This window comes from Anolis sagrei, chromosome 3, assembly GCF_037176765.1.
Source record: "Anolis sagrei isolate rAnoSag1 chromosome 3, rAnoSag1.mat, whole genome shotgun sequence".
Classification (NCBI taxonomy): domain Eukaryota; kingdom Metazoa; phylum Chordata; class Lepidosauria; order Squamata; family Dactyloidae; genus Anolis; species Anolis sagrei.
The window spans coordinates 33,556,538-33,583,835 of NC_090023.1; the positions used below are offsets into that span (position 1 = coordinate 33,556,538).

Below are 27,298 nucleotides of genomic sequence, written 5' to 3' on the forward strand. Positions count from 1 at the left end.
CAGGTAAGGCATTCCATAGCCGAGGGGCCACCACCGAGAAGGCCCTGTCTCTCGTCCCCGCCAACCGTGCCTGTGACGCAGGCGGGACCGAGAGCAGGGCCTCCCTGGACGATCTTAATGTCCTGGTCGGTTCATAGGTGGAGATGCGTTCGGAGAGGTAAGTAGGGCCAGAACCGTTTAAGGCTTTATAGGCTAACGCCAGCACCTTGATACTGGTCAAAGGGCATTTAATCAACTACCAAACTCACACATTTTGTATTTTCTCTGTTTGTTTGCTTTGTTCTGTCAGAAATGTAACATAATTGACTGGCTGCCCTGACATGAGAAATAAATAAGCCCCATTCCAAGGGCTTTCGCAATGTGCTTCCTCTTCCAACCTGCAGGGGGATCGGAGGGCCGAAGTTTGCCCATGCCTGGTTGAGCTTTCGCCCTGCGCTTCCTCTCCCAACCTGCAGGGGCCGCTGCTGCCTCACTTTGGCGCCGGCCTCTCCGCTCAGCGGCGGGGTCCCTCGGAAAGAGACGAGTTGGCGCCATTTTGAAGCCGCCGAAGGGGAGGTGGGAGGGGGAGTTGCGGAAGGGGAGGGAGGGAGGGGGCCCACGGCGGGCGCTGATTGGCTGCGGCGGGCGCGAGCGACGGCTGTGGTGTCCGAGCGCGGCGGGCGAGAGAGAGAGAGCGAGGGCGAGAGAGGAGGCTCTGCCTTGTCTCGGCTCCAGCCCCACCGCCACGGCTTTCCAGGTAAGGGACAGAAAAAGGCCCTTTTTTCGCCGCCTCGGGCTCCCGACGAGGAGCCTGTTTGGCGCCTCTTCTCCGTCTCCTTCCCCGCCTCACGCCGCCATCCTTCCTTCCTTCTTTCCTTCCTTCGCCTCAGCCGTTCCTCGCATATTGAACTTGCCGCCCTTTTCCTGCCTGCCTGGCTTGCGGGCTTTTCTGGGCCTCTTTCCGCCTCCCCGCCCCGTTCAGCCCAATCTAGACCTTTCTCCCGCTTCCCTCAGGGCCCCCGTCTGCACTCAGCATTCAATGCGGGTCGAAACCGAGGGGGGAATGCCCACAAAAGCGCGCAAAAGGACGCCCTCAACGTGCGCCTCCCCGAGGGCCGCAAATGGGTTCCTATGGATGTCCTCTTGTCAATCGCCTGCACTTTCTTCTGTACCGGTTTGAAACTGCGTTCCATGCTCGGTGTAGATGGCCCCTCCAATGTGGCACTAGGATACTTTCCCACCTTTTCTCCCCACTTCCAAGACTCTTCTTCTGAGCTTTGCTTTCTCCTCTTCGGCCTAGTCGTCCTTCTAGCGAGGAAGGGGCTTCCAAATGCCTCCTACTTTCTCCATTCTCCGAGGAAGTTCCTTGTCTGTGTGTCTGTGTCTCGCTAGCCGTCTCCAATATAAACAGACCCAAACTGTGCTGGTTTTAGTATAAATCTACAGCAGGCATGGGCCAACTTGGGCCCTCCAGGTGTTTTGGACTTCAGTTCCCACCATTCCTAACAACCTCAGGACCCTTAATTGGCTGAGGGAGGGGGGAGAGCCTGTTAGGAATGGTGGGAGTTGGAGTCCAAAACACCTGGTGGTCCCAAGTTGGCCCATACCTGCATTATACACCTTTAACTTGCCTGTCCTAAGATGTGTCAGTGCCTTGCTAGCCATCTCCAATATAAACAGATCCAAACTCTGCTGGTTTTAGTATAAATCTACAGAAGGCATGGGCCAACTTGGGCCCTCCATTCCAGGTGTTTTGGACTCAATTCCCACCATTCCTGACAGCCTCAGGCCCCTTAAGCGGCTGGGTGAAAGGGGGAGAAGGAGCCTGTTAGGAATGGTGGGAGTTGGAGTCCAAAACACCTGGTGGTCCCAAGTTGGTCCATGCCTGCATTATACACTTTTAACTTGCCTGTCCTAAGATGTGCCAATGTCTCGCTAGCCATCTCCAATATAAACAGATCCAAACTGTGCTGGTTTTACTATAAATCTACAGCAGGCATGGGTCAACTTGGGCCCTCCAAGTGTTTTGGACTTCAATTCCCACCATCCTTAACAGCCTCAGGCCCCTTAAGCGGCTGGGGGAAAGGGGGAGAAGGAACCTGTTAGGAATGGTGGGAGTTGGAGTCCAAAACACCTGGTGGTCCCAAGTTGGCCCATGCCTGCATTATACACTTTTAACTTGCCTGTCCTAAGATGTGTCAATGTCTCGCTAGCCATCTCCAATATAAACAGATCTAAACTGTGCTGGTTTTAGTATAAATCTACAGCAGGCATGGGTCAACTTGGGCCCTCCAAGTGTTTTGGACTTCAATTCCCACCATCCCTAACAGCCTCAGGCCCCTTAAGCGGCTGGGGGAAAGGGGGAGAAGGAGCCTGTTAGGAATGGTGGGAGTTGGAGTCCAAAACACCTGGTGGTCCCAAGTTGGCCCATGCCTGCATTATACACTTTCAACTTGCCTATCCTAAAATGTGTCAATGTCTCGCTAGCCATCTCCTATAGGTGTGTTGCTTTTAGTATGTATTCTATCCTGGGAAATTGATGCATCTACATTGTAAAGTTAATTCAGTTTGACACCTCCTTTAGCTTCCATGGGCCAGTTCTGTAGAATTATAGAGGTTCCAAGTTGGTCCATGCCTGCATTATACACTCTTAAAGTGCCTGTCCTAAGATGTGTCTATGTCTCACTAGCCATCTCCAATAGGTGTGCTGGTTTTAGTATGTATTCTACCCCGGGGAATCGATGCATCTACATTGTAAAGTTAATCCAGTTTGACACCTTCTTTAGCTTCCATGGGTCAGTTCTATGGAATTATGGGAAGGTCTTTAGCCTTTTCTGCCAAAGTGGGCTGGTGCCATGCCAAACTGCAACTCCCAGGATTCCCTAGCATTGGGCTATGGCAGTTGAAGAGGTGTCAAACAATTCTGATTCTTACCTGTCCTAAGATGTGCCTTCCTCCAATCTCTGAGGCAGTTCTTTGCCTGTGTGTATATGTCTTGCTCATGGTTTCCAGTATAGCAGATCCAAACTCTGTTGGTTTTAGTGTAGATCCTACCCTGGGAAATCAATGCATCTACATTGTAAAGTTAATCCAGTTTGACACCCTCTTTAGCTTCCATGGGTCAGTTCTATGGAATTATGGGAAGGTCTTTAGACTTTTGTGCCAAAGGGGGCTGGTGCCATGCCAAACTACAATTCTCAGGATTCCCTAGCATTGGCCCATGGCAGTGAAAGAGGTGCCAAACAATTCTAATTCTTACCTGTCCTAAAATGTTTCTTCCTCCAATCTCCAAAGATGTTCCCTGCCTGTGTGTATATGTCTCACTCAAGGTTTCCAATATAGCAGATCCAAACTCTGTTGGTTTTAGTATAGATCCTACCCTGGGAAATCGATGCATCTATATTGTAAAGTTAATCCAGTTTGACAGCCCCTTTAGCTTCCATGGGTCAATTCTATAGAATTATGGGAAGGTCTTTAGCCTCTTCTGCCAAAGGGGGCTAGTGCCATCCCAACCTATAACTCCCAAGATTTCCTAGCAATGGGCCATGGCAGTTAAAGAGGTGTCAAACAATTCTAATTCTTACCTGTCCTAAGATGTGCCTTTCTCCAATCTCTGAGGCAGTTCTTTGCCTGTGTGTATATGTCTCGCTCACTGTTTCCTATATAGCAGATCCAAACTCAGCTGGTTTTTGTATAGATCTACATCAGGTATGAGCAAACTTCAGCCCTCCAGGTATTTTGGACTTTAATTCCCACCATTCCTAACAGCCTCAGGCCCCTTAATCGGCTGAGCGGGAAAAAGGAGTAGCCTGAGGTTATTAGGAATGGTGGGAATTGGAGTCCAAAGCACCTGGAGGTCCCAAGTTGGTCCATGCCTGCATTATACACTCTTAACTTGCCTGTCCTAAAATGTGTCAATGTCTCGCTAGCCATCTCCTATAGGTGTGCTGGTTTTAGTATGTATTCTAACCCGAGAAATCGATGCATCTACATTGTAAAGTTAATCCAGTTTGACACTCACTTTAGCTTCCATGGGTCAGTTCTACGGAATTATGCAAAGGTCTTTAGCCTTTTGTGCCAAAGGGGGCTAGTGCCATGCCAACTTATAACTCCCAAGATTTCCTAGCAATGGGCAATGGCAGTTAAAGAGGTGTCAAACAATTCTAATTCTTACCTGTCCTAAGATGTGCCTTCCTCCAACCTCTGAGGCAGTTCTTTGCCTGTGTGTATATGTCTCGCTCACTGTTTCCAATATAGCAGATCCAAACTGCACTGGTTTTAGTATAGATCTATACCAGGTATAAGCAAACTTCAGTCCTCCAGGTGCCTTGGACTTTAATTCCCACTATTCCTACAAGCCTCAGGCCCTTAAGCGCCTGAGGGGGAAAAGAAGGAGCCTGAGGCTGTTACGAATGGTGGGAGTTGGAGTCCAAAACACCTGGAGGTCCCAGGTTGGTCCATGCCTGCATTATACACTCTTAACGTGCCTGTCGTAAGATGTGTCTATGTCTCACTACCCATCTCCAATAGATGTGCTGGTTTTAATATGTATTCTATCCTGAGAAATCAATGCATCTACATTGTAAAGTTAATCCAGTTTGACACCCCCTTTAGCTTCCATGGGTCAGTTCTATGGAATTATGGGAAGGTCTTTAGCCTTTTCTGCCAAAGGGGGCTGGTGACATGCCAAACTACAACTCCCAGGATTCCCTAGCATTGGGCTATAGCAGTTAAAGAGGTGCCAAACAATTCTGATTCTTACCTGTCTAAAATATTCCTTCAATCTCTGAGGACGTTCTCTGCCTGTGTGTATATGTTTCGCTCACTGTTTCCAATATAGCAGATCCAAACTGCACTGGTTTTAGTATAGATCTACACCAGGTATTTGCAAACTTCAGCCCTCCAGGTGTTTTGGACTTCAACTCCCACAATTCCTAACAGCCTAACTCCCACAATTACTAACAGGTTGTGGGATTTGAAGTCCAAAACACCCAGAGGGCTGAAGTTTGCCCATACCTGATCTACACTAAAATGAATGCATCTGCATTGTAAAATCAATACAGTGGTGACACTTTATTGGTTGCTGCAGAATTAGGGAACTGCAGCTTTAGTTTTCTCTGCACTAAAGTGCTGCTGCCTCATCAAACTCTAATAATAATAATAAACTTTATTTATATTCCGCCTTATCTCCCCGAGGGGACTCAGAGCGGATTCCAACAAACAATAAAGACAAACATTAAATGCCTCAGTGCAACGATAGATACAAACATAATAGCACAAAATCACCCCATTTATGATAGCAACTGTAACTCCATTGCATGGAGCCAAGACAGCTAAATTGGCATCAAACAGCATTGATTCTACCATGCTGCATGCACCCTCAAAATCTTCATTTGACTGCTCTAATGCCTTTCTGCAGTGTTGATCTTGTTAATCCGTCTCCAATATAATACATCCAAACTGTGCTGGTTTTAATATACAGATCAGGGGTACGTCTACACTGTGAAGGAATGCAGTTTGACACTGCCTTAATTTCCATGGCTCAGTGCTATGGAATCATGGGAGTTGTACTTTACAATGTCTGTAGCCTTTGCTTCCAATGAGTGCAGATGTCTCACAAAAATAAAACTTCCATAATTTAATAGCATTGAGCCATAGTAGTTCAAGTGGTTTCAAGCTGCATTAATTCTACAATTTTGGATGCATCTTTATACCCTTTTAACTTGTCTGGCATAAGATGTACCTCTGAGGAAGTTCCTTGTGTGTGTTGCTAGCCATCTTCAAAAACAGATCCAAACTGTTGGTTTTAAAATTAATCTACACTGTAAAACTAACACAGTGGAGACTAGGACTTGGAGCAATGGGTTCAAATCATAGGATAGGAGATTCCACCTGAACATCCACATTGTAACATTGATACAGTTCGACACTACCTTAACTTCCATGGCTAAATGCTATGGAATCATGAGTGTTGTAGCTTTGCAAGTTCGTTATCCTCTGCCAAAGACTGGTGGCTCACCAAACTACAACACTCTCAGGATTCCATAGTATTGAGCCATGGCAATGAATTAAATTAATTTTTTCATGAATTAAATCTTTGTGAAACCAGGTCTTTTCTGAAGATCAATAATAAGCAATGACCAGACAGTTATGGGTAATGGGCATCTTTTGAATGCTATTTTGGACTTAGCAATGCTTTTAAACGGTCTAAAGGAAATTGAGTTTTTAGGATTCTAGTATAACTGTTTTAATGGACAACCTCAGTGGCCTGAGGGTCAGGGAATTTTAATTGTATAATGTCTTAATTTATTAATTTGTTATATATGGTTTATGTAGTGTGTAATTTGTTTATATGTTTTTTGTTGAATTTTTTATATTATGTAGTTTTTGCCACTTTTAACTGTTGTACGCCACTTTGAGAAAAGCAGGATAAAAATAAATAAATAAATAAATAACAACAACAATGGCAATTAAAGTGGTGTCAAACAGTAGCAATTCTACGATGTTCAGTGCATCATTATAGTCTCTTAATTTGCCTGTCGTAAGAACCACCTTTCTCCCGTCTCTGAGGAAGTTTTTTGTATGTCTCTATGTATGTTGCTAACTGTCTCCAATATAACAGATCCAAACTGTGTTGATTTGTAGCATGCGGATCTGAGGTACATCTTCACTGTAAAATTAATTAAGTTTTAACACCACATGAACTGATAAAACCAGGACACTTTTGTTCAAGCAGTATAGGAGTATGGTCAATATGGTAAAAGTTATGAATGAGAAAGAATAAACAACTTAGGAGCTAATACAGCAGTTTATTTTGGCCTCAGCCTACTGGGAAGGACAAGACTGCCCCTCCTTTCCTCTGATGTTGGGGACATCTACTCTGTAGAATTGAAGCAGTTTAACCCTACTTTAACTGCTATGGCTTAGTTCTATGGAATCCTAGGAGTTGTAGTTTGTTGAGACAAATTGGTAATTGATGTTCCCAATGGTCATCATGAAGTCTTAGGGACTGATATATCGGTATTGTTACATTACAGTTCCCACGGTTCCATACTATTGCTCCATGTAAAGGTACTAATTTTACGGCGTAGATGCACCCTGAGACTGGGAATGCTGTTGGATCTAATTGTGGTCATATCCCTGAAGGAACCATATTAGTAATCTCCAATTCCGAGGTTTTGTAAGCCATTGATTTGCTCAAATAAAAGGTTAGGAGAGAAAACAAATTCATACAGGATTCCAGATCTGAGATATTTGGTATTATGGAAACACTTTTAGAGTAAAGCAGTCCTGATTGTCACAAATCATAATGACTGGTTCTTGGCAGAAAATACAAGGGTCTTTGCTTCATTATGTAAAGCAAAGTAAACCAGCGGTGCATATGAAACTACTTTAACTGCCATGGCTCAATGCTATAGAATAGGCATGGGCAAACTTCGGCCCTCCAGGTGTTTTGGACTTCAACTATAGAATCATAGTATTGATGAGGCATTAGAAGAGAGGGAGAAATGCCTTGTAATACTGCAACTCACATGGTTCCATAGCACTGAGCCTTGGCAGTTAAATTGGTGTCAAACTGCATTAGTTCTACAATGTAGATGTACTCATGGGAAATTTGGGTTTTGTAATAATTTCCAGCAGAGACGTATACATGTGATGTGATGCATATCACATGTTGATGCTTATTATCTTAGGTTTGAAATACTGTGGAAAAGGTGGCTTTTCTTTGTATGTTTGTGCAGTTCTTCCTGCAATCTGCAAAACTGTATGTGAGCAGTTGTGTTTTCTTTAGTAATATTAGCCATGTTAGATAGCCCAAACAGGGTACCCTGCATGTAGGTGGTGGTGGTAAATCTTCTGTCCTCTGCATGTAGATAATGCTTTGTGCTTATAAGCTAATGTACCTCAGATTTCAGAAGCTAATATCATGTGTGCTGAGATTTGTATTTCTACACGTGTAAAGTCAGTGCACAAGGTATAATCTACCCATGGAGATTAGGGGTAAAGTTTACTGCCACCCTACCCCACCCCATTTATCTGCTATACTTTTCTCTATAGGTTAATGTCTTCAAGTTCTGTATGTATGTACAATTTCAGAAGCATAATTGCACCTTGAATTGTAATCTTTTGCTTTGAGAAATTTTCACACTTCAAATTGTATAGAAGCCTAAATACAGTTGTCTTGTAACAGATTTCTGCTCATCCTCTATGGTTATTAATTCTGCTCAGCGATCAGGTGTCTTCTCAATATTTCATTATGCTTCTTTATCCACATTTCCTGTTTGGCTTATATATGTGAATAAATATGATTATATCAGGGGCTGTTGTGATTGTATGACAGAGGAAATATAACAATATTCGTAGCCTGTGTTTGTTTTGTGCTCAGCCCTTGAACTGTCAAAGGTTTTGAAGTGAGAATTTGGTTTCTTCATTTAAGAAAGGACCTTCTTGGTGGTGATGGCCGGATGATGAAATCATCTTCATAATTAGTTCATTAGATACCCATTTAATCTCTGGTCCCAGTTGAAACCTCTTTAAAAGAATTTTCCTAAGCTTCTTATTTTTTAATGAAACTAAGAGGCCTGCTTTATATCATCTTATCTGTTGTTTCTACTGTTGTTGGTTTTTATAGTGCAAGTCTTTTTTCCATTTGTTATATTTCGTTTTATACACTTTATGAAGATGCCCTATGAGTTTGGGATATTGTAATCTTTAAATTTAGAGTTGTTAGCTCAAAATTGGGAGAAAGAGAAATAACAGTACATATACACAGTGTGTTTGTGTGTGGGAGAGGAATATGGCATAATATGGTTATCTGACTATATTATTTACAAAGCACGCATGTTTATATATGAGAAGTTAGTTGATTTTGTAACAAGTTATTGCATTGTATTTGCAAAACTGATGTATGTACAGTCTGCATGCACTGCTAAATCCAGTGTTGAATGAATAGGTATTTGCTAGTACAGGCTTCCTTAAACCTCTGATACATAGTATCTACAAAAAATGGAAGCTGTGCTATGTTTAAATTGTTCTCTGGAATGCTAAACACCATAAGAGGCTAGGTTCCATTTCAAAGAAAACCTTTTCCTGTCAATCTGAAGCTAATCGCATTTTGAGGAGAGTCACATTTTACTATCCTGTACTGAACGATCATTTAGAGTTTTCAGATGCGTGCATTCCTCTTTTAAACTACCATTTCATTCTGTTATTCTTGTCTTCTGTTATTTGGCGCTTCTTGAATGTCCTTATTACAATATTTATATGCATCCCTTATCTGAAGATCTCAAGGTAGCATTGTATTGATAAAACCTTGGGCTCCATTATTTTATCAGTATTATAACATATAGGAAATATTATAATGTATTTCAAAGGTAATATATTCTAAATATGGCATATAGGAATAATACATGACCAAGATTCTGGACTGATGGAAAGTGCATTGGAATGAAACACTTAAGAGAATCTGACGATTTATTTGATTGGGCTGAAGAGGTTCTATTTGGAATAGACAAAGAAGGTGATTGTTGGGTTTTCTAGGACCGTATTTTTTTCTCATGGTAAGTGAGTTCTTAGAATGATGATCCATGCAATGACATTGGGGACATGAATAGATTTGTGATTAGCTTTATTGAATGTCATAACTTTTCCTGTGGTGTGAAGTTTGTGAACCGTATGAAATGTGTTTGATGTAGTGGTTATGATTGTGTGTAAGTGGGAGTAATCATTCCCTAAAATTTAGTCAAGAGATCTGGGAAGCAAAGTGTATAAGGTTCTAATCTAGAGCTTGTTGTCAACTATGATGAAGTAGAAAATGCTATGAAGTTTCAATGAGGTGGTAGTATAAGAAGGAGGGTGTTGTATTAAGTAAATAGAATTTTTTTTAGGGAAGAATCACATATATAGATTATCTGTGAAGTAACTAGGTTGCTGGTGTTTAATTTTTTTGAAAAGTTTATGAAGCAACTTTTTATCTGACATTGAGTAAAAGTTGTCTGAAGTTGAGAGACATGCCTCATGGGACAAGGGACCAATGCTTCAGGAGTACTTAATTCCTTCAGAGTATAGATGGCAAAACTGAAGTTGGAATGAATGTATTGTGACTTAAACTCAATACTGAAATATTAGAGAAAATCTTTATTTGTGCATGTCTGCTTAGAAATCAGTGGGATTTACTCCTACCTAAAAGTATATGGGATTACAGCATTAAAGGAACATTATAGACAGAAATGTGTTAGCAAAAATGTTAGCGTCTGTATTCTAATTCTGCCAAGGTAACTGATTTGTAGTACTAGTAATTGAAATTGGGTATACAGTGAAATAATAAATCAGAAAAACTATAAAGGAACCAATAGATATGTTATAGCTGCTTGAATGCTAACAAGGGACAGTCAGAAAAATTAAGAGCAGTAAAGGAAATGTACTTGAATTAATGTGAATAGAAAATCCAAATCAATTTATTCCTCTAAAACTATTGGGTATTTTGGCAGCTAATTTACCAAAGCCTGCTGCTTTAGAAGGGAAATCAGAAAGTCAGCCCAGATAAAAGGCAAGAATGACTGATTTCATGAAATTCATATCAAAATGAAAATGGCAAAGGATTATGACACAAAATGTCTAGAGATACAGTGGATATGTGAAGATTGTCATTTGCAGTGACACAATTTAATTCTGAATGGGATTTTCAAGCAAGATATGTTATCAAAGTGTTTGGATACACTAGCCACAATGTACTGAACATTTGGAATGTAAATTGCCAAGAAAGTCCAGCACAGTTTTTTAATTATATTTAGGACAGTGAATTTCTTTTTAAAAATGATACTGAATAATTAAGAAGGCTATAGAAGATAATATGGCTTGCCTTACAATCTATTCCAATGAATTGTAGCACAAATCTAGAAAAACAATGTATGTAAGCAGTCAAGGCAAGGAAGTATGTGAAAAACAAGCTTTATTTATTTTATTTGTGTCAGAAGTGAGTTGAGGGTACAGTTAAAATGCATTTAAAAACACAAAGTAAAAAAATGCCATTATGCTAAATGTCCTTTGATCAGAAGTTGGCCACTTGAAGTGCCTCTGATGACTCTGTGAGAAGGTCCTCCATTGTGCATGTGGCAGGGCTCAGGCTGCATTGTAGTAGGTGGTCTGTGGTTTGCTCTTCTTCATACTCGCATGTTGTTGACTCGACTTTGTAGCCCCTTTTCTTCAGGTTAGCTCTGCATCTCATGGTGCCAGAGTGTAGCCTGTTCAACGTCTTCAAGGTTGTCCAATCTTCTGTGTGGCCGGGAGGGAGTTTCTCATCCTGTCTCACACACTGATTAAGGTGCTGGGTTTTAACCTGTCACTTTGCTGAGGTGTTCCTGCGAGTATCTCTCTCAGGAAGCGATTTCTAGATTTAAGCCATTGGCATGCTGACTGATATCCAAACAGGATGGGCTGGAGATGTCACTGCTTTGGTCCTTTCATTATTGGCTCCTACTTCTTGACGGATGTCAAGTGGTACAATACCAGCTAAACTGTATAATTTCTCCAATGGTGTGGGGCGTAGACATCTTATGATAATGCGGCGTGTCTAATTAAGAGCCACATCCACTGTTTTAATGTGGTGTGATATATTCCATACTGGGCATGTGTATTCAGCAGCAGAGTAGCAAAGCACAAGGGCAGATGTCTTCACTGTATCTGGTTGTGATCCCCAGGTTGTGCCACTCAGCTTTCGTATATTATTTCTAGCACCTACTTTTTGCTTGATATACATGCAGTGATTCTTGTAAGTCAGAGTATGGGCCAGAGTGACTCCCAAGTATTTGAGTGTGCTGCAGTGCTCCAGTGGGATTCCTTCTCAGGTAATCCTCAGACCTCGAGATGCTTGTCTGTTCTTAAGATGAAAAGCGCACGTCTGCATTTTAGATGGATTAGGAATCAGCTGGCTTTCCCTGTAATAGGCAGTAAGAGCACCTAAAGCTTCAGAGAGGTTCTGTTCAATCATTTCAAAGCTCCCTACTTGGGTGGTGATGGCACAATCGTCAGCATAGATGTCCCTGCTGGCAATGGCTGTTTCATTTGTGTAAATGTTAAACATTGATGGAGCAAGCACACTTACCTGAGACAGGCTATTCTTCTGTTTTATCCACCTGCTTCTCTGGCACTGGAATTCAACAAAAAAGCTCCTGTTTTGGTACAGATTTCCTATGAAGCGGGTGAGGTAGAAGTCCTTTGTGATATAAGTTTTTCTCAAGAGAAGGTGATGATTTACAGTGTCATAAGCTGCTGACATGTCTATGAAGACATATCCTGTAATCTGATGGCTTTCAAAACGATCTTCTATGTGCTGAGTCAGATTCAACAGTTGTGATGTGCAGCTTTTGCCTTTCCTGAAGCCAGCTTGCTGTGGAATCATACATCGGTCTATTTTTTCCATAATTCTATGCAAAATAAGTCTCTTCAGAACTTTGTAAAGATGGCACAACAAGAAGATTGGTCTATGGCTTTTTGGATCATTACAGTCTTTGCCTGGTTTCAAGATGGGTATGACTCTTGCTTTCCTCCAGATTTTGGGGATCTAACAGGATGCAATGCAGTTGTTCATAAGCTTCAACAGCCAGCACCTTGCTTTTGGCTGCTTTGTCATTTTTACATTTATTGAGAGGCATGTCCAATTCAGTAGATGTAAAAGGTTCATGAAGGTTGTTCACTATCTGGTTGTCCGACTATTGGTTTCCTTCCTACTTTGGTGGCAAGGTTGGGTTTCCCATTCTTCAGAAGTTGATGCCTTTATGTTGGCATGGATATTACTTTGTCATGGATCATTGCACAATCATCATCTTAAACTAAATTCTCAGATATGTTAGATGACAAGTTCATATTAGTCACCCCAATCCCTGAGTAGTATGGTGATAGCAAACTGAGAAAACTATCACATAGTATTAGAACGTCACATCTCTAATGAAGATATGCCCAAAATAAACATGATACCTAATTAATGGCAGTGTGTCCCTAAATATGCTGGAGTGTGTTCTGGAAGTGTATCCCTATATATGGAATACACTTCCATTAAATGTAACTGTTGTCACTGATGTAAAGTGTTGTTATGCTTTAACCTCTGTGTTATAAGATTTAAAAATATTGTATGATTTCTATCCAGGTTATTCTAGGGTTAGGATTGTGGTTAGATTTTAATTTTCCCCATGGAAATTATAATATATCATCCTCCAAGAGAAGAAAGGTTGATTTCTTGCAAATGAGGCCAACTGACTGACAGCCAGAGCATGCTGCTTCTGCTTCATTGCGTCATGGCTTGCTGGGAGATGGCATGGGACATTTTTGTTCTAATATATGGCATTTTATGTTTATTTTAATCTATGTCTGACCAGGCTTGTCCCCATGTAAGCTGCCCCAAGTCCCTTCGGGGAGATGGTGGCAGGATACAAAAATAAGGTGGTGGTAGTAGTAGTAGTGGTGGTAGTAGTAGTAGTAGTAGTAGTTATTATTATTATTATTATTATTACTGCATTGGTTAGGGGCAGAAAATTCTAGTGACAAAAAGCAATACATTTTTGGAGCAGTTATGTTATATTTGTTTTTTCTCGTTAAAAATAAATACATAAAAGCTACATATCTCATGTGACTATGGCTCATATGCATACAGTGGGTTGCTGTGAGTTTTCCGGGCTATATGGCCATGTTCCATATGGAACATGGCCATACAGCCCGCAAAACTCACAGCAACACAGTGATTCTGGCCATGAAAGCCTCCGATAACACATATGCATACAGTTAGGAAGGGACCCTAACTGTACTTTGGGGTATTTTGATTGTGCTTTCCCTGCATGGCCCACGTGGTCTCTTCCAACTCTATTATTGTATGATTCTATGACTGAAATTTGGATAACTGTTAGTAACTGTGCACTTGATAGAATAACTAAATTTTATGACTAGTTAGGTGTGGATGCTGCAACAATTGTTGAGACTGAAAAACTAAAACGTCCTAATATGTGACAGTTAAGCAAAGGACATTTTTGACAAAATGCCTTTACAGTGTAAAACCCCCGGTGGCGCAGTGGGTTGAACCCTTGTGCTGGCTGAACTAGTCGACCGAAAGGTAGCCCTTATTGAGTTGTCAATGAAATTGTATCTGGCTCTTAATTTGTTTAATGAAATTCTCCTTCCCAGTTTATTTCACATGCTCTAGGCAATTTTGCTGGGCTTTTGGCCTTTCTTGGCCAAAAATGTCAGGAAATTATGGAATGTGATATGGGGTATTCGAAAATTAGAAAGTGCTGGAAGACCAAGGAACCCTCAGAAATTGTTTGAGAGGCATTCCGAGTCCCAAAGGTTGCTCATCCCACTCTGAAATTTGGGAGCAAGTAGATCTGAGCAGTGACTATGTTGGTTTTTATGCTAGTTGGGTTTGGCCCATTAGCCTTCTGCCACTGACTGTACACGAACAGGCCTATCCTTTGTTTTTGGAGAAGGAGCTTATATGGCTGTTGGCTTTGAAAAGTGCTTTGAGTGTTTTAACTACCACAGCCAAAACATCCAACCTCAAGCTTAAACTAATGAGTATAACTGGATAGGGTGCGAGGGACCTTCCCCACTGATATTCTGGACCCTTTGAAAATCAGTGCAACTGTACAGATACTTCTGCCTGTTTCTAAACTGTTATTTTATTTTATTTTATTATTTTTATTTGGAAGTTTTATATACTGGCCTTCTCACCTCAAACGAGGGACTCAGGTCAGTTTACAACATATATGCAAATACAATAATATACAAGTACAACAGAGTGCAACATCATTACAGATTAAAATAGTACAATAAAATACAGTAAAAACATCATCATTACAATTACCCAAGCCAAATCGTCAATACAATCACATAGTCATAGTTACAGTTCATCATCCTCCTTCCTTGTGGACGTGTTAGCCAAAGTTCTTCTGGAAAGCCATGGAAGGGAAGTGTGGATGTTCACAAATAGTTTTTTTAATTCTCCTAATACCCACAAGCAATACTTTGTGAACACAGAAACTCAGTGCTAAAGCTGTTTCAAGGCTATTCCGCCTTTTGCAACAAATGCAAACATCTTATTAGCCTTCACTGTATACTTATTAGCCTTCACTGTATACTTTCTTTCTCAAGGAAAGCCAAAGTTTTCAGAAGAGAAAAAAAAATCTATAAAACCTGAAGTAGTATTTGGAGTGCAAACAATCCATAATGATTATCTTAAGTTATTGAACACGCTAAGCAGAGGCTTCTGAAGTGAAATGTCTAGGTTTAGAGTCAAATCAGTGTTGAGCTGAACTGGCTTAATTATAAAGTGTTAGACACATGCTGGAGTGTGTGCTGAAAACTAGGGTCTTGAAGTTACCATTTTTCACCTTTGGACATCTTTGAAATATTTCTTTTGTGCAGAAGTGCAGGGAGATGTTTTCTCAATGATCATGTGATGCTAGTGCTTCAATAGTTGCTCTGACTCCCTATGTTTCCAAGCCTGATTTAAAGTGTTGAATCTGACCTTTGACACTGGAAATGGCTTGGAGCCAGATGTCCTGGAAGGGTATCTCTCGTATATTCCAGCCCAAACTGCTAGCCCTATATTATTCAGCATGTCGGATGTTAGAGACTGGTAGTTTTCCCCAAGTTGCGAAGAACTGGTTTCATATTTGTTTCCATTGTCTATATGTGTTCTTTTTCCTTTAAAAAAAAGCTACAGAGTGTTAGCTGAGGACTTGTGGATTGACATCGGTCCACAGACCATCACTTTTAAGTGGCTGCGCCCTAAGCAATCTTCAGTGGCATTCCTTATTGTGTTCCTGTTGAAAGAGAGTAGACAAGTATTTACAAGAGATAGCTGTAGGACCCTCTTTTTGCTCTTCTCAATATCTCCAGGACCTACTGTGTTTCCTCCCAAACCGAAAGCATATAATATTTTGTAGCTGTCCTTATATACCTTCCTGAATAATTTGGTTTTTTATTGTGCTGGATTTAATTTTGCTGCATTTTTATTCTTTAACTTTGGTAACTTGCTTTTAGAACTGCTGTTTGTCAGAATAAAACATCAGTAGATATTTTTCAATAATTAAAAATGAAATTATTTAATTGCCGTCACAGCATTCTTTCTCAGCCTAAGGCTCCCAGATGTTGAACTGCAATCTTGCTATTCTTCATTCTTATCTGTACTAGCTGTGGATGATGAAGATTGGAGGCTCTAGATTGGGACAGTTGCTTTGTGACTGTAGAACACTGTCACATAAAAAAGTGATGCGATGCAGATGTATGCTGCAAATAAGAATCAAGAGTAAACTTTCTGAATGAGGATAACACATTTGCAGAAGTCTAGGAAAGTCTAAAATTCCTTCTTTACTTTCTATAGAAATATGTTTCTGTTTTCATAGTTGGTATGGCATAATTTTCGTACACAGACCGCATTTCTGTGTACGAACCCACACGATCTCTTTGATCATCTGGAGAGGCCCTGCTCACACTCCCACCTCCTTCGCAGGTGCGATTGGTGGGGATGAGGGAGAGGGCCTTTTCGGTGGTGGCCCCCTGACTCTGGAACTCACTTCCCAAGGACATCAGGCATGCCCCAAGTCTTTAGGAGGAGCTTGAAAACGTGGTTGTTCCAGTGTGCCTTCCCCCAGAATAAGGAAAACTCTCAGCAATTTGCCCTCAGAATGCACTTTACTACTGGGTTAGGATTGACTGCGTTCCCTCATCTCTCTTTGAAAACCCTATACAAGTGATATCATACCCTGCTCATGCCCAGCGTTTATTTTTTACTTTGTAAACAATTACATTTGGCCCGGCCATAGGTTTTTAATCCTTGTGTGTTACTGTTTTTTGGTTATTGTTTATATGTGATTTATATTAATTATACTGTATTTGCCGTTTTGTTTATTGCTTTTGTTTATTGATGTACTATTGGGCTTGGCCTCATGTAAGCCACTCCGAGTCCCTTGGGGAGATGGTGGCGGGGTATAAAGTTTAATTATTATTATTATTATTATTTAATTTGAGAAAGACTAAAGAAATGGGACAAGCAAAACACATCAGATTCCCCCCCCCCCCACCACCTATGCAAATTTGCACTCTGCAGCTGGGATTGAATGGAGCTGTTGTTATACAATCTCCTCAACTACACATTACTGTAGTTGATTTTTTTTTCGTGTCAGGAGTAACTTGAGAAACTGCAAGTTGCTTCTGGTGTGAGAGAATTGGCTGTCTGAAAGGATGTTGGCCAGGGGACACCTGGATGTTTTGATGTTTTACCATTCTTGTGGGAGGCTTCTCTCATGTCGTCACATGGAGAGCTGGAGCTGAAAAAAGGGAGCACATCTGCGCCCCTCCCCCCTTTGAACCAGCAACCTTCAGGTCAGCGACCCAACCTTCAAGTCAGCAATCCTGCTGTCACAAGGATTTAACCCGTTGGGCCACCAGGGGCTGTAGTTTATGAGATTGTAGCCCCTTCCCCCTGTCCTTTGAAGAATGGTAAAAACTTTACAGTGGGGCCAAGCTTTTGGGACAGTGGAATAAGGCAGCAACAGGAAACCTCCCTATGCCAACTAGACTGGATCCAGATGATCGAGATGGTGAAACAGTGGATTTTAATGTCAAGACAAATGTTTTTAATGCTTATGTGTGTGTAGAATCTATTTATGCACTGGCATTGAATGTTTGCCGTTTATATACATGTTTGCCATTTATATACATGTTTGCCATTTATATACATGCGGAATATACATGTTTTAAATAAACAAACAATTGTATAACAATATGAGAAGAAGCAAATTTATGATATGAGGAAGTGATTTATATTTATCATATTTACTACTTGTGATTATTAAAGTTGGAATGTCAAGTACATGACTGCATTTTAAAACGTTTAACAATGCACTGTGAAAGTGGCTTTAGGCAAGTTTTGTGGTCTCTTATCCTCAACCAAGAACTCTTTAATTTGTAGATTTAATCGTTTCACTTAACTGGGCCCTCTTTCACACAGCTGAGTGAAATCCCACATTTTCTGCTTTGAACTGGAATATATGGCAGTGTGTATTCAGATGACTCACTTCACAGCAGACATTGTAGCATTTTCTGCCACAAGAAAACATAATCAAGGCCCTCCTGTCAAAGAGCCATCCAGCCATAGGCATAGATATATATTATTCAAAAACACACACATACAGTGGGGGAAAAAGTATTTCGTCAGATATCAATTGTAAAAGTTCTCCTACTTAAAAAGATGAGAGAGGCTTGCAATTGACATCATAGGTTGACCTCAACTATGAGAGACAACATGAAAAAATACATCTAGAAAATCACATTGTTTGATTTTTAATGAATTTATTTGCAAATTATGGTGGAAAGTAAGTATTTGGTCAATAATAAAAGTTCATCTTAATACTTTGTTATATATCCTTTATTGGCAATGACAGAGGTCAAACGTTTTCTGTAAGTCTTCACAAGGTTGTCACACACTGTTGCTGGTATGTTGACCCATTCCTCCATGCGGATCTCCTCAAGAGCAGTGATGTTTTGGGGCTGTCACTGGGCAACACGGACTTTCAACTCCCTCCAAAGGTTTTCTATAGAGTTGAGATCTGGAGACTGGCTAGGCCACTCCAGGACCTTGAAATGCTTCTTACGAAGCCACTCCTTCATTGCCCTGGTGGTGTGCTTGGGATCATTGTCATGCTGAAAGATCCAGTCATGTATCATCTTCAGTGCCCTTGCTGATGGAATGAGGTTTGCACTCAAAATCTTATGATACATGCCCCCCTTCATTCTTTCATGTATATGGATCAGTCACCCTTGTCCCTTTGCAGAGAAAGAGCCCCAAAGCATGATGTTGCCACCCCCATGCTTCACAGTAGGCATGGTGGTCAACTCAGTATTCTTTCTCCTCCAGACACGACGGGTTGTGTTTCTGCCAAACAATTCTACTTTGGTTTCATCTGACCCTATGACATTCTCCCAATACTCTCCTGGATCATCCAAATGCTATCTAGCAAACTTCAATCGGGCTCAGACATATACTGGCTTAAGTAGGGGGGCACGTCTGGCACTGCAGGATCTGAATCACTGGCGGCATAGTGTGTTACTGATGGTAGTCTTTGTTACGTTGGTTCCAGTTCTCTGCAGGTCATTCACTATGTGTGGTTTCTGGGTTTTTGCTCACCATTCTTGTGATCATTTTGATCCCACGGGGTGAGATCTTGTGTGGAGCCCCAGATCGAGGGAGATTATCAGTGGTCTTGCATCTCTTCCATTTTCTGATTATTGCTCCCGCAGTTGATTTCTTCACACCAAGCTGCTTGCCTATTGCAGATTCAATCTTCCCAGTCTGGTGCAGGGTGACAATTTTGGTTCTGGTGTCCTTCAACAGCTCTTTGGCCTTCACCGTAGTGGAGTTTGGAGTGTGACTGCTTGAGGTTGTGGACAGGTGTATTTTATACTGATAACAAGTTCAAATAGGTGCCATTGCTACAGGTTATGAGTGGAGGACAGAGGAGCCTCTTAAATTGCTACAGATCTGTGAGACTCAGAAATCTTGCTTGTTTGTAGGTGACCAAATACTTATTTTCCACCACAATTTGCAAATAAATTCATTGAAAATCAGACAATGTGATTTTTCTGGATGTGTTTTCTCATGTTGTCTCTCATAGTTGAGGTCTACCTATGAAGTCAGTTACAGACCTCTGTCATCTTTTTAAGTGGGAGAACTTGTACAATTGGTATCTGACTAAATACTCCTCCCCCCACTGTATATGTATAGGACAGATCTAGTATTATAGATTGGAAAGGGACTCCTAAAGAAGGACAATTATATGTTGCATGTTCCTGAGTAGGAAAACCAGACAATTTCAACACGATCTTTTGATTGAAGATCTTTTCATTGGCTGCCCCTAGATGTGGAGTAATGTGTTGAAAGAGCTCTGACAACTGTAAGAATTGAAAACCTACCACTTCCAGCAGGCCTACTCATAGAATCATAGAGTTGGAAGAGTTCCCGTGAGCCATCCAGTCCAACCCCCTGCCAAGAAGCAGGAAAACCGCATTCAAAGCACCCCCGATAGATGGCCATCCAGCCTCTGCTTAAAAGCCTCCTAGGAAGGAGCCTCCACCACTCTTTGAGACAGAGAGTTTCACTGCTGAACAGCTCTCACAGTAAGGAAATTCTTCCTAATTTTCTGGTGGAATCTCCTTTCCTGTAGTTTGAAGCCATTGTTCTGCATCCTAGCCTCCTTGGCAGCAGAAAAGAAGCTCCCTCCTCCCTATGACTTCCCCTCACATATTTATACATGGCCATCATGTCTCCTCTCAGCCTTCTCTTCAGCAAGCTAAACATGCCCAGCTCTTTAAGCCACTTCCCGTAGGGCTTGTTCTCCAGACTCTAGATAATTCTAGTTGCCTTCCTCTGGACACATTCCAGTTTGTCAACATCTCCCTTCAGTTATGCCCAGAATTGGACACAGTATTCCAGATGTGGTCTGATGAAGGCAGAATAGAAGGGTAGCATGATTTCCGTGGATCTAGACATTGTATTCCTATTTATGCAGGCCAAAATCCCATTGGTTTGTTTTGCTGCTTCATGACATTGTTGGCTCATGTTTAACTTGTTGTCTACGAGGACACCAAGATCTTTTTTTACACATACTGCTGTTGAGCCAGGCGTCTCCTATTCTGTATCCTTGCATTTCATTTTTTCTGCCTAAGTGGAGTATCTTGCATTTGTCACTGCTGAACTTCATTTTCTTTGTTTTGGACTATCTCTCTAATCTGTTCAGATTGTTTTGAATTCTACTCAATTTTAAAGTAGGAATTAAAATTAGCATTTTACTGTTTTGGATTATTTTAATATGTCTTAGTCTTATGCTTATGTCTTTTAATACACATATTTGTTTTAATATTTTTGTTTTTATCTGTATAATTTAACTATGTTGTACCCCACCTCAATTCTTGAGGAGAGGAAAGTGAGAACTAACATTTGTTGTTTAATTATTTAATATATTTGTATCAATATGAGTATAATCTCACAAGGCCAATTTTGTCTACCTGTTGGGAGTTCTTCAGACCAAACTGACTTTTATGTTTGTTTGTGATAATTTTCTGTTCCAATTTAAAAGCTCTTATCATTTCATTCATAATTAGGTGTACTCGGCCATTCGTTGCTGTGAATAGATAGTTAGATGGATGGATGGATATAGATGTCTTTCTTTGTCTGCCCTCTCCTTGAGAAGAATAACAGGGGTGTGGCATCCTCTTTGGCCATGCCCCCATGTTATTTTCCTACTGGGAGAGGCCTTAGGGAGTGACCACAGTGCCTCCTCCTCCCTATTATTGAAAATCTGACTACCAGTATTTAAAATCTCTAAAATCAGGACAGTAAACAAAGAACACCACACAGAAAACAGGAATTCCAGAGATAAAACAATCAGGGCCAGGTAACACTTCTTAACAAAGGATTCCCCAAGGCAGGAAGAAGGCAGGCTTTGAAATGGTAATACTCCTCCGCAAACATATTGTCTTGAGGTGTTTTGACATCCATCTCAGGTATCCTTATCAAGGCCAGCTCAGGATTTCATGGTTTCCATAATAGTCGTGGCCTTTTTCAGTTAATGTGTGGCCTATACATACATCCATAATCTGGAATTGTTCTGGTCAGGATGATGGTGTTTTTGAAGAGTAGGTTGCTTTGAAAGAATCAAATCACTACCTGAGAGAATTTAGATTTTCTGGAACTCCTAACCTCTGCTGGGACAGTAGTCTCATTAAAATTATCTATCCTCAGAGACAGTAGATCTGGGAAGGATTTCTGAATGCTCTGGGGAACTATCTAACTGCTAGAGATGGTGATTCTGTGGAAACCCTGTTTGATCTATAAAATAGAAAGATGACCTGGACAAGAGCAAAAGCGGATAAATGACTCTGATTGAGAACAGGTTAAGGGTCATTTTAGAAACTGCTTTGCATCATTCAAGGGCTCCTTGGCAATTTGGTCTTGTCCAGTGAAAGTGTTCCAGGTAGTTAAAGAGCTACTGCATCTTAGACCTCAGACTGCTGAGTAACCATTAGAAAGGAGCTGTGCCGAATTTGCCAAATACTTTCCAGAAAACTGGCCGGTTGGGTCATGGAGATAGTAAAGACTTCTTTGAAAGAGGTCTATAGTTCAGTCTCTCTAAAAGAAATAGTTGAAAGACATTCATTGAAAAAAAACCTTCATTGGATCCAACCTTTCTAGATAATTATTGGTCAGTCTCTAATTTCCTTTTCTAAGTAAGGTCCTTGAGCATTGTGGCAACACATCTCCAAGCCTTCTTGGATAAAATAGATTACCTAGACTCATTCCAATCTGGTTCAGGCTTGGTTATGGAATAGAAACAGACTTGATTGCCTTGGTGAATAACCTGCACCAGGAGTTGGAGAGGGGCAGTGGGTCCTTACTGGTCTTCCTCGATCTTTCATTGACATTTTGAACATTTTGGCTGAATATTCCCAGAGGTTGGTGCAGGAGGCGATTGTCCAGTTTTTGACCATTAGCGTATGAGGTTCCACTTGGGTAAATACTGTCCTCTATGCTTTTCAACATCTACATGAAGCCACTAAGATAAGTCATCTAGAGATTTAAGATCTGGGTATTATCAGTATGACGACCATGCCTAGATCTATCTCTACTTTATAACTGATGGCCAAGGAGGTTGAGATAGTACTGAATCATTGTCTCACTCATGTCAAAAAAGGATTTGATGTGAGTGAATAGACTGAGGCTTAATCCAGACAGTGTAGATGATGCTGGTCAGTAGGAAAACCAACCTGGGTTTTTGGGATCGCAAGCTGTTAGGAATGGGGTTACTCTGTCTCAGAAAGATCATGTTTGTAAATTAGGGGTGCTCTTTGACCCAGTTGTGCTCTTGGAAAGCTAAGATGCTACAGTGGCCAGGTGTGTTTTTGACCATCTTTACTTGGTAGTAGCTGTGCCTTTTCATGTAGAAGGCTGTTCTGGTTTCAGTAGTTGATGCATTAGTCTAATCTCTTGATTAGGCTACTGCAATGCACTATATGAGAAGCTGCTCTTGAAAAGGTCTTAAGATCCAACTAATGCAAAATAAAGCAGCCAGACTGGTGTCAGGTGTGCATTTTAAAGACCACATAACTCATGTCCTGAAAGAACTATGCTGGATTCCAATTCATTTCTGAGTTCAATTCAAGATGTTGATGTTGACCTATAAATCTGGGGGCAAGATAGCCGAAAGGCCTCCTTATTTCTTTACAAAACAAGGGTATCAGCTTAGATAAATAAGTGATGATCACACATAACAGAAATATGGTATATTGATTTGATAGTTATTTTCATTATTTTCTTTTTTGTAAGTGTCAGAAAGGAATGTTTTGAGATTATTAAAATTGATACTACCTTGTGAGGCTTTGGGGAACCCAGGATACTTACGTAATAAACATAATAAATGTTACTTTTAATAGTGTTTCCTTTCTTGGAAAAGGAATGCAGTTGACTTTAGTTGGCTTGTAATTTGCAACCTTATAATAATCAGAATGACAACTGATTAAGCTTTCAAAGCTTACCTGAAGGCTATGACTAATTAGTCTGCCTTTGTGAATGTTATAAGTGCCAAGCCACAAATGTCTAACCTTTTTTGCTTTTTATGTTGTACTTCAGATTTGTAGAAAGTTTTTCACATATCCAGAGCAGGTGAAAGGAAACTGTTCAAGAATTTTTGAGCCCCAATAGTCTCCAGCACCTGTTAGTAGTATCGAACATTTTCAAATAGTTTTTTTGTGTGCCAACTGTTTCTGAGTGCAGGTGTGAGTGTATGTATGTACACACACTCATCCAGAAAAAAAAATCCTTATTTCCAAATGAAATAAACACTGTATTGTGACCTCCTCTATTAGGGATGGATAGTAAATGAAAAGGAAATACATATGGCTTCATTTATTTGTTGGAAGGATGGGGTGCCATATAGTCTGCTGTGAGAGATGTCCCTCAGTGAAGGGCCATTCTTTGTCAGCAGCTCTTTAGACCTCCTGAACATATATGAGGTACAGCAGAAAAATAGTGGGTCTGGCAACATTGTTCATGAACTGACAGAACTGCCCTTCACATGGCAGTTATGTTAATTCCTGCTGTAAACTCAGTACAAGTTTGAACTTGCTACATTTGCTGCAGAATTGTTGAGAATGCCTGATGTAAAGTTGTGTTTGTGAGGTGTCTTATGAAATGGACAGAGGAAAGGAAATTGTTCTAAAAAACCCTCACTACTGAGCAGAAAGAAAATTGGAAGGATATGTGTGTTGATCCTTTGAACTGTCTTGAAAGAGAGCCAGAATTCTCGAGTTGTGTGATCACAGGTGATAAATTATGGATTTTCAAGTAAGACCTGGAGATCAAATGCCAAAGTCAGGAGTGACACACTGCAAACATTCCTTGTCCCAAGAAAGTGAAAATAAGCAAATTGAAAATCAAACCAATCCTCATTTATTTTTGTTTTTTTGGATCATTCACAAGGAATTGCTGCCTCCCAGACAAAGTGTCAATCAAACTTTTTATTCTCATGGATGGTCATCCAATTTGGAATACAAAATGACCTTAATGTTTTTCTTGTAACTGCACACCATGTTGCCTTCCTTCAGGAGTGACTGAGAATCAGTGTTAGTAGTGTATTTGGGTATCAAATACCTTCTGTGTATGCTTGACAAAGAATCATCCTCCAAAATCTGGGTCGACTTATACACAGATCAATATTGAAATAGGGACCCAGCACAAAAGTAGCAGTGAGGCGCGCGCGTGTGTGTGTAGGGGGGTGGGGTTATGAGAAGCCCTCCATGCCATGATCTCTCTCTCCCCGAAAGCAGAGAAAGAAAGAAAGTCCTCCTCCCTTTCCCACATTTTTTAACCTAAGCAGATTTCAGCAGCAATGTGGGGGAGCCATTTTGGGTGGTTGAGGTGGGGCAGAATGGGAGTCATCTTTAAGACTAACTTTTCCCCTATAAGCTTCCCTGTAGAGACCACAGTGGCCATTTTTAATGGGGGCCCTGCAGACTCTGAAGGGAAGCTTATGCCCCCCGCCAAAGCCCATGTAGCAACATGCATGCAGGTGCTCTATTTGTGCCTTACTTATCAAAATGACTCACTTAAATGTTTAATGTCTTGCGATATTAATTTTAAAAACCACAAGTTGATTAATATCTTAATTTAGTTTTTTCCCCCTCTTGTAGGTTTAAATTAGCATCATGGCTCATTCTAAGACAAAAACCAATGATGGTAAAATCACCTATCCCCCAGGAGTTAAAGAAATATCTGATAAAATTTCTAAAGAAGAAATGGTGCGGCGGTTAAAAGTAAGTGATAATTTTAAATATATATTTGGGAATTCTGTTTGGACAGCTTTATATTTATACATTTTCTGTACAACTGCCATATTCGTTCATTTTCTCTCTAAAAATAAAAATAAAACTTTGTGGGTGGAGTAGGTTGCACATTTGGGGTGCATTGAGAGCTTCATATCTGTCATACAGAGTGGACAAGCTATATCAGTGCACAATAACACCTCGTTTATTTTTGTGTGATGAAAAGGTGTCATAGTGAACTGTGAATGCATGGAAAAAGAGATGTGAAGGCCTGCAAAAAGTAGGGGAAACCTGCAAGCCCTTTCCTCCAGAAAAATGGATTACGAATAAAACTGTTTGAGAATTGTACTATGACTCTGGAGACCAGGGTGGGAATCTTCACTAAGTGAAGGAAATCTTGGACAAATCACACACAAAATCAGAGGAAGGTAAAGGACAAACCTCCTTAGAACAAATCTTGTCAAGAAACCCTTGTGATTGGTTCCCCTAGGGTTGCTATAGGTTAGAAATGACTTGAAAGCATATAACAACAATGGCAAGAAATCTTCTTCACCAAACCCAGAGGTTAACAATGGACATTTTCCACAAGTATTTTTTTTTTTTGGTATGACAGACTAGATGGCTCTTGCAGTTGTCATATTCTGTGAAGGTCTACTTCATTGGTTTTATCTGTATTTGCCATATAAATTTCTGAAGGAAGAATTGATTTTGCACAACTATACCTTGTTAAGTTGCATACCATTATTGATGGTGATTAATTGATATATTGTATCCTTGAATGTGTAATAGAGTAATTTGTAACTGTTCTTGAAATTTTACAGTGTTTTACTCTCAAATGAAAGAAAGTAAAGTCTATTTACTTCAGAAAAATGATAAATGACTGAAAAGGAAAAAATAAACAACCTTTCTCCCTCTAGATTATGTATAGTATGGGCTTCTTATTTATAGAATGTTGCTTATCTTCAAACTTGCTTTTGGCAGATGGTTGTAAAAACCTTCATGGATATGGACCAGGACTCGGAAGAAGAAAAGGAGCTTTATCTAAATCTTGCTTTACATCTTGCTTCTGATTTTTTTCTAAAACATCCAGATAAAGATGTTCGTTTACTAGTAGCATGTTGTCTTGCTGATATTTTTAGAATATATGCTCCAGAAGCACCATATACTTCACCAGATAAGCTTAAGGTAAGATTATGAGACTTTTAAAATCTTCTTGATGAGTATGAATGATGCTATTTTATGTTTATTTTGCGGAAATAAAATTAGTCATTTGAATATTTTAGCCTTCTCAATTTGAATCTGAATGCATCAAGTTTTTCAATTGTAGATGCCACACTAGGGTAGGCGGAATGCAGTCTTGTGGGAGGTATGCTTTCTAAACTAGGACCCAGAGAGCCATAAGATAGAGCCAAGTGCAAAGATTGCACTTATCCGTCAAGAATTTGAGGCATAGCCAGTTACTTTAATCTCACAGTTCTTCAGCCAAAAATACAGCCCCAAATACATCAGCAATTAGGTGGGATTGTGAATAGTTTTGTTAGTGCTATTGTCTGAAAATCAGATATTTTTATATTTAGCAGAAAGCTACTAATATTAATACCATCTCCCCAAATTAACCATAATTTTAGCATGATTCTTTTTCAAACACGGATGTTCCATGTTTAGACTAGCTGTTTAGTAGTGAAATCTTGTAGATAAGCAAGAGGGCTGTTCTATAGCTTTTCTTTAACTACTTCCTTTGAATGGCTAAGAATTAAATTGGAATTAGAACAGCCTGCAAAAGGGTTGCTGTGAGTTTTCCAGGCTATATGGCCATGTTCCAGAAGCAGTCTCTCCTGACGTTTTGCCCACATCTATGGCAGGCATCCTCAGAGGTTGTGAGGTTTTTGGAAATTAAACAAATAAGACTGCAAAAGCTCTGCTTTTGTTGAATGGGTTCTAGATACTAATGCCA

The 27,298-nt window shown here is 40.4% G+C and overlaps 1 protein-coding gene across 2 annotated transcripts in view; it reads left to right on the plus strand.

Moving 5' to 3' along the window:
* Positions 1–621: 621 nt before the first annotated feature.
* The window catches only part of PDS5B (PDS5 cohesin associated factor B), a 92,706-nt gene continuing 66,029 nt past the window's right edge, over positions 622–27,298 (plus strand). For both annotated transcript variants that reach the window (XM_060770842.2, XM_060770844.2), the window contains exons 1-3: positions 622–736; positions 25,213–25,335; positions 26,326–26,529. In XM_060770842.2, the coding sequence (XP_060626825.2) occupies positions 25,228–25,335; positions 26,326–26,529 (312 nt within the window). In that variant the 5' untranslated portion in view covers positions 622–736; positions 25,213–25,227. The remainder of the gene's footprint in view (positions 737–25,212; positions 25,336–26,325; positions 26,530–27,298) is intronic.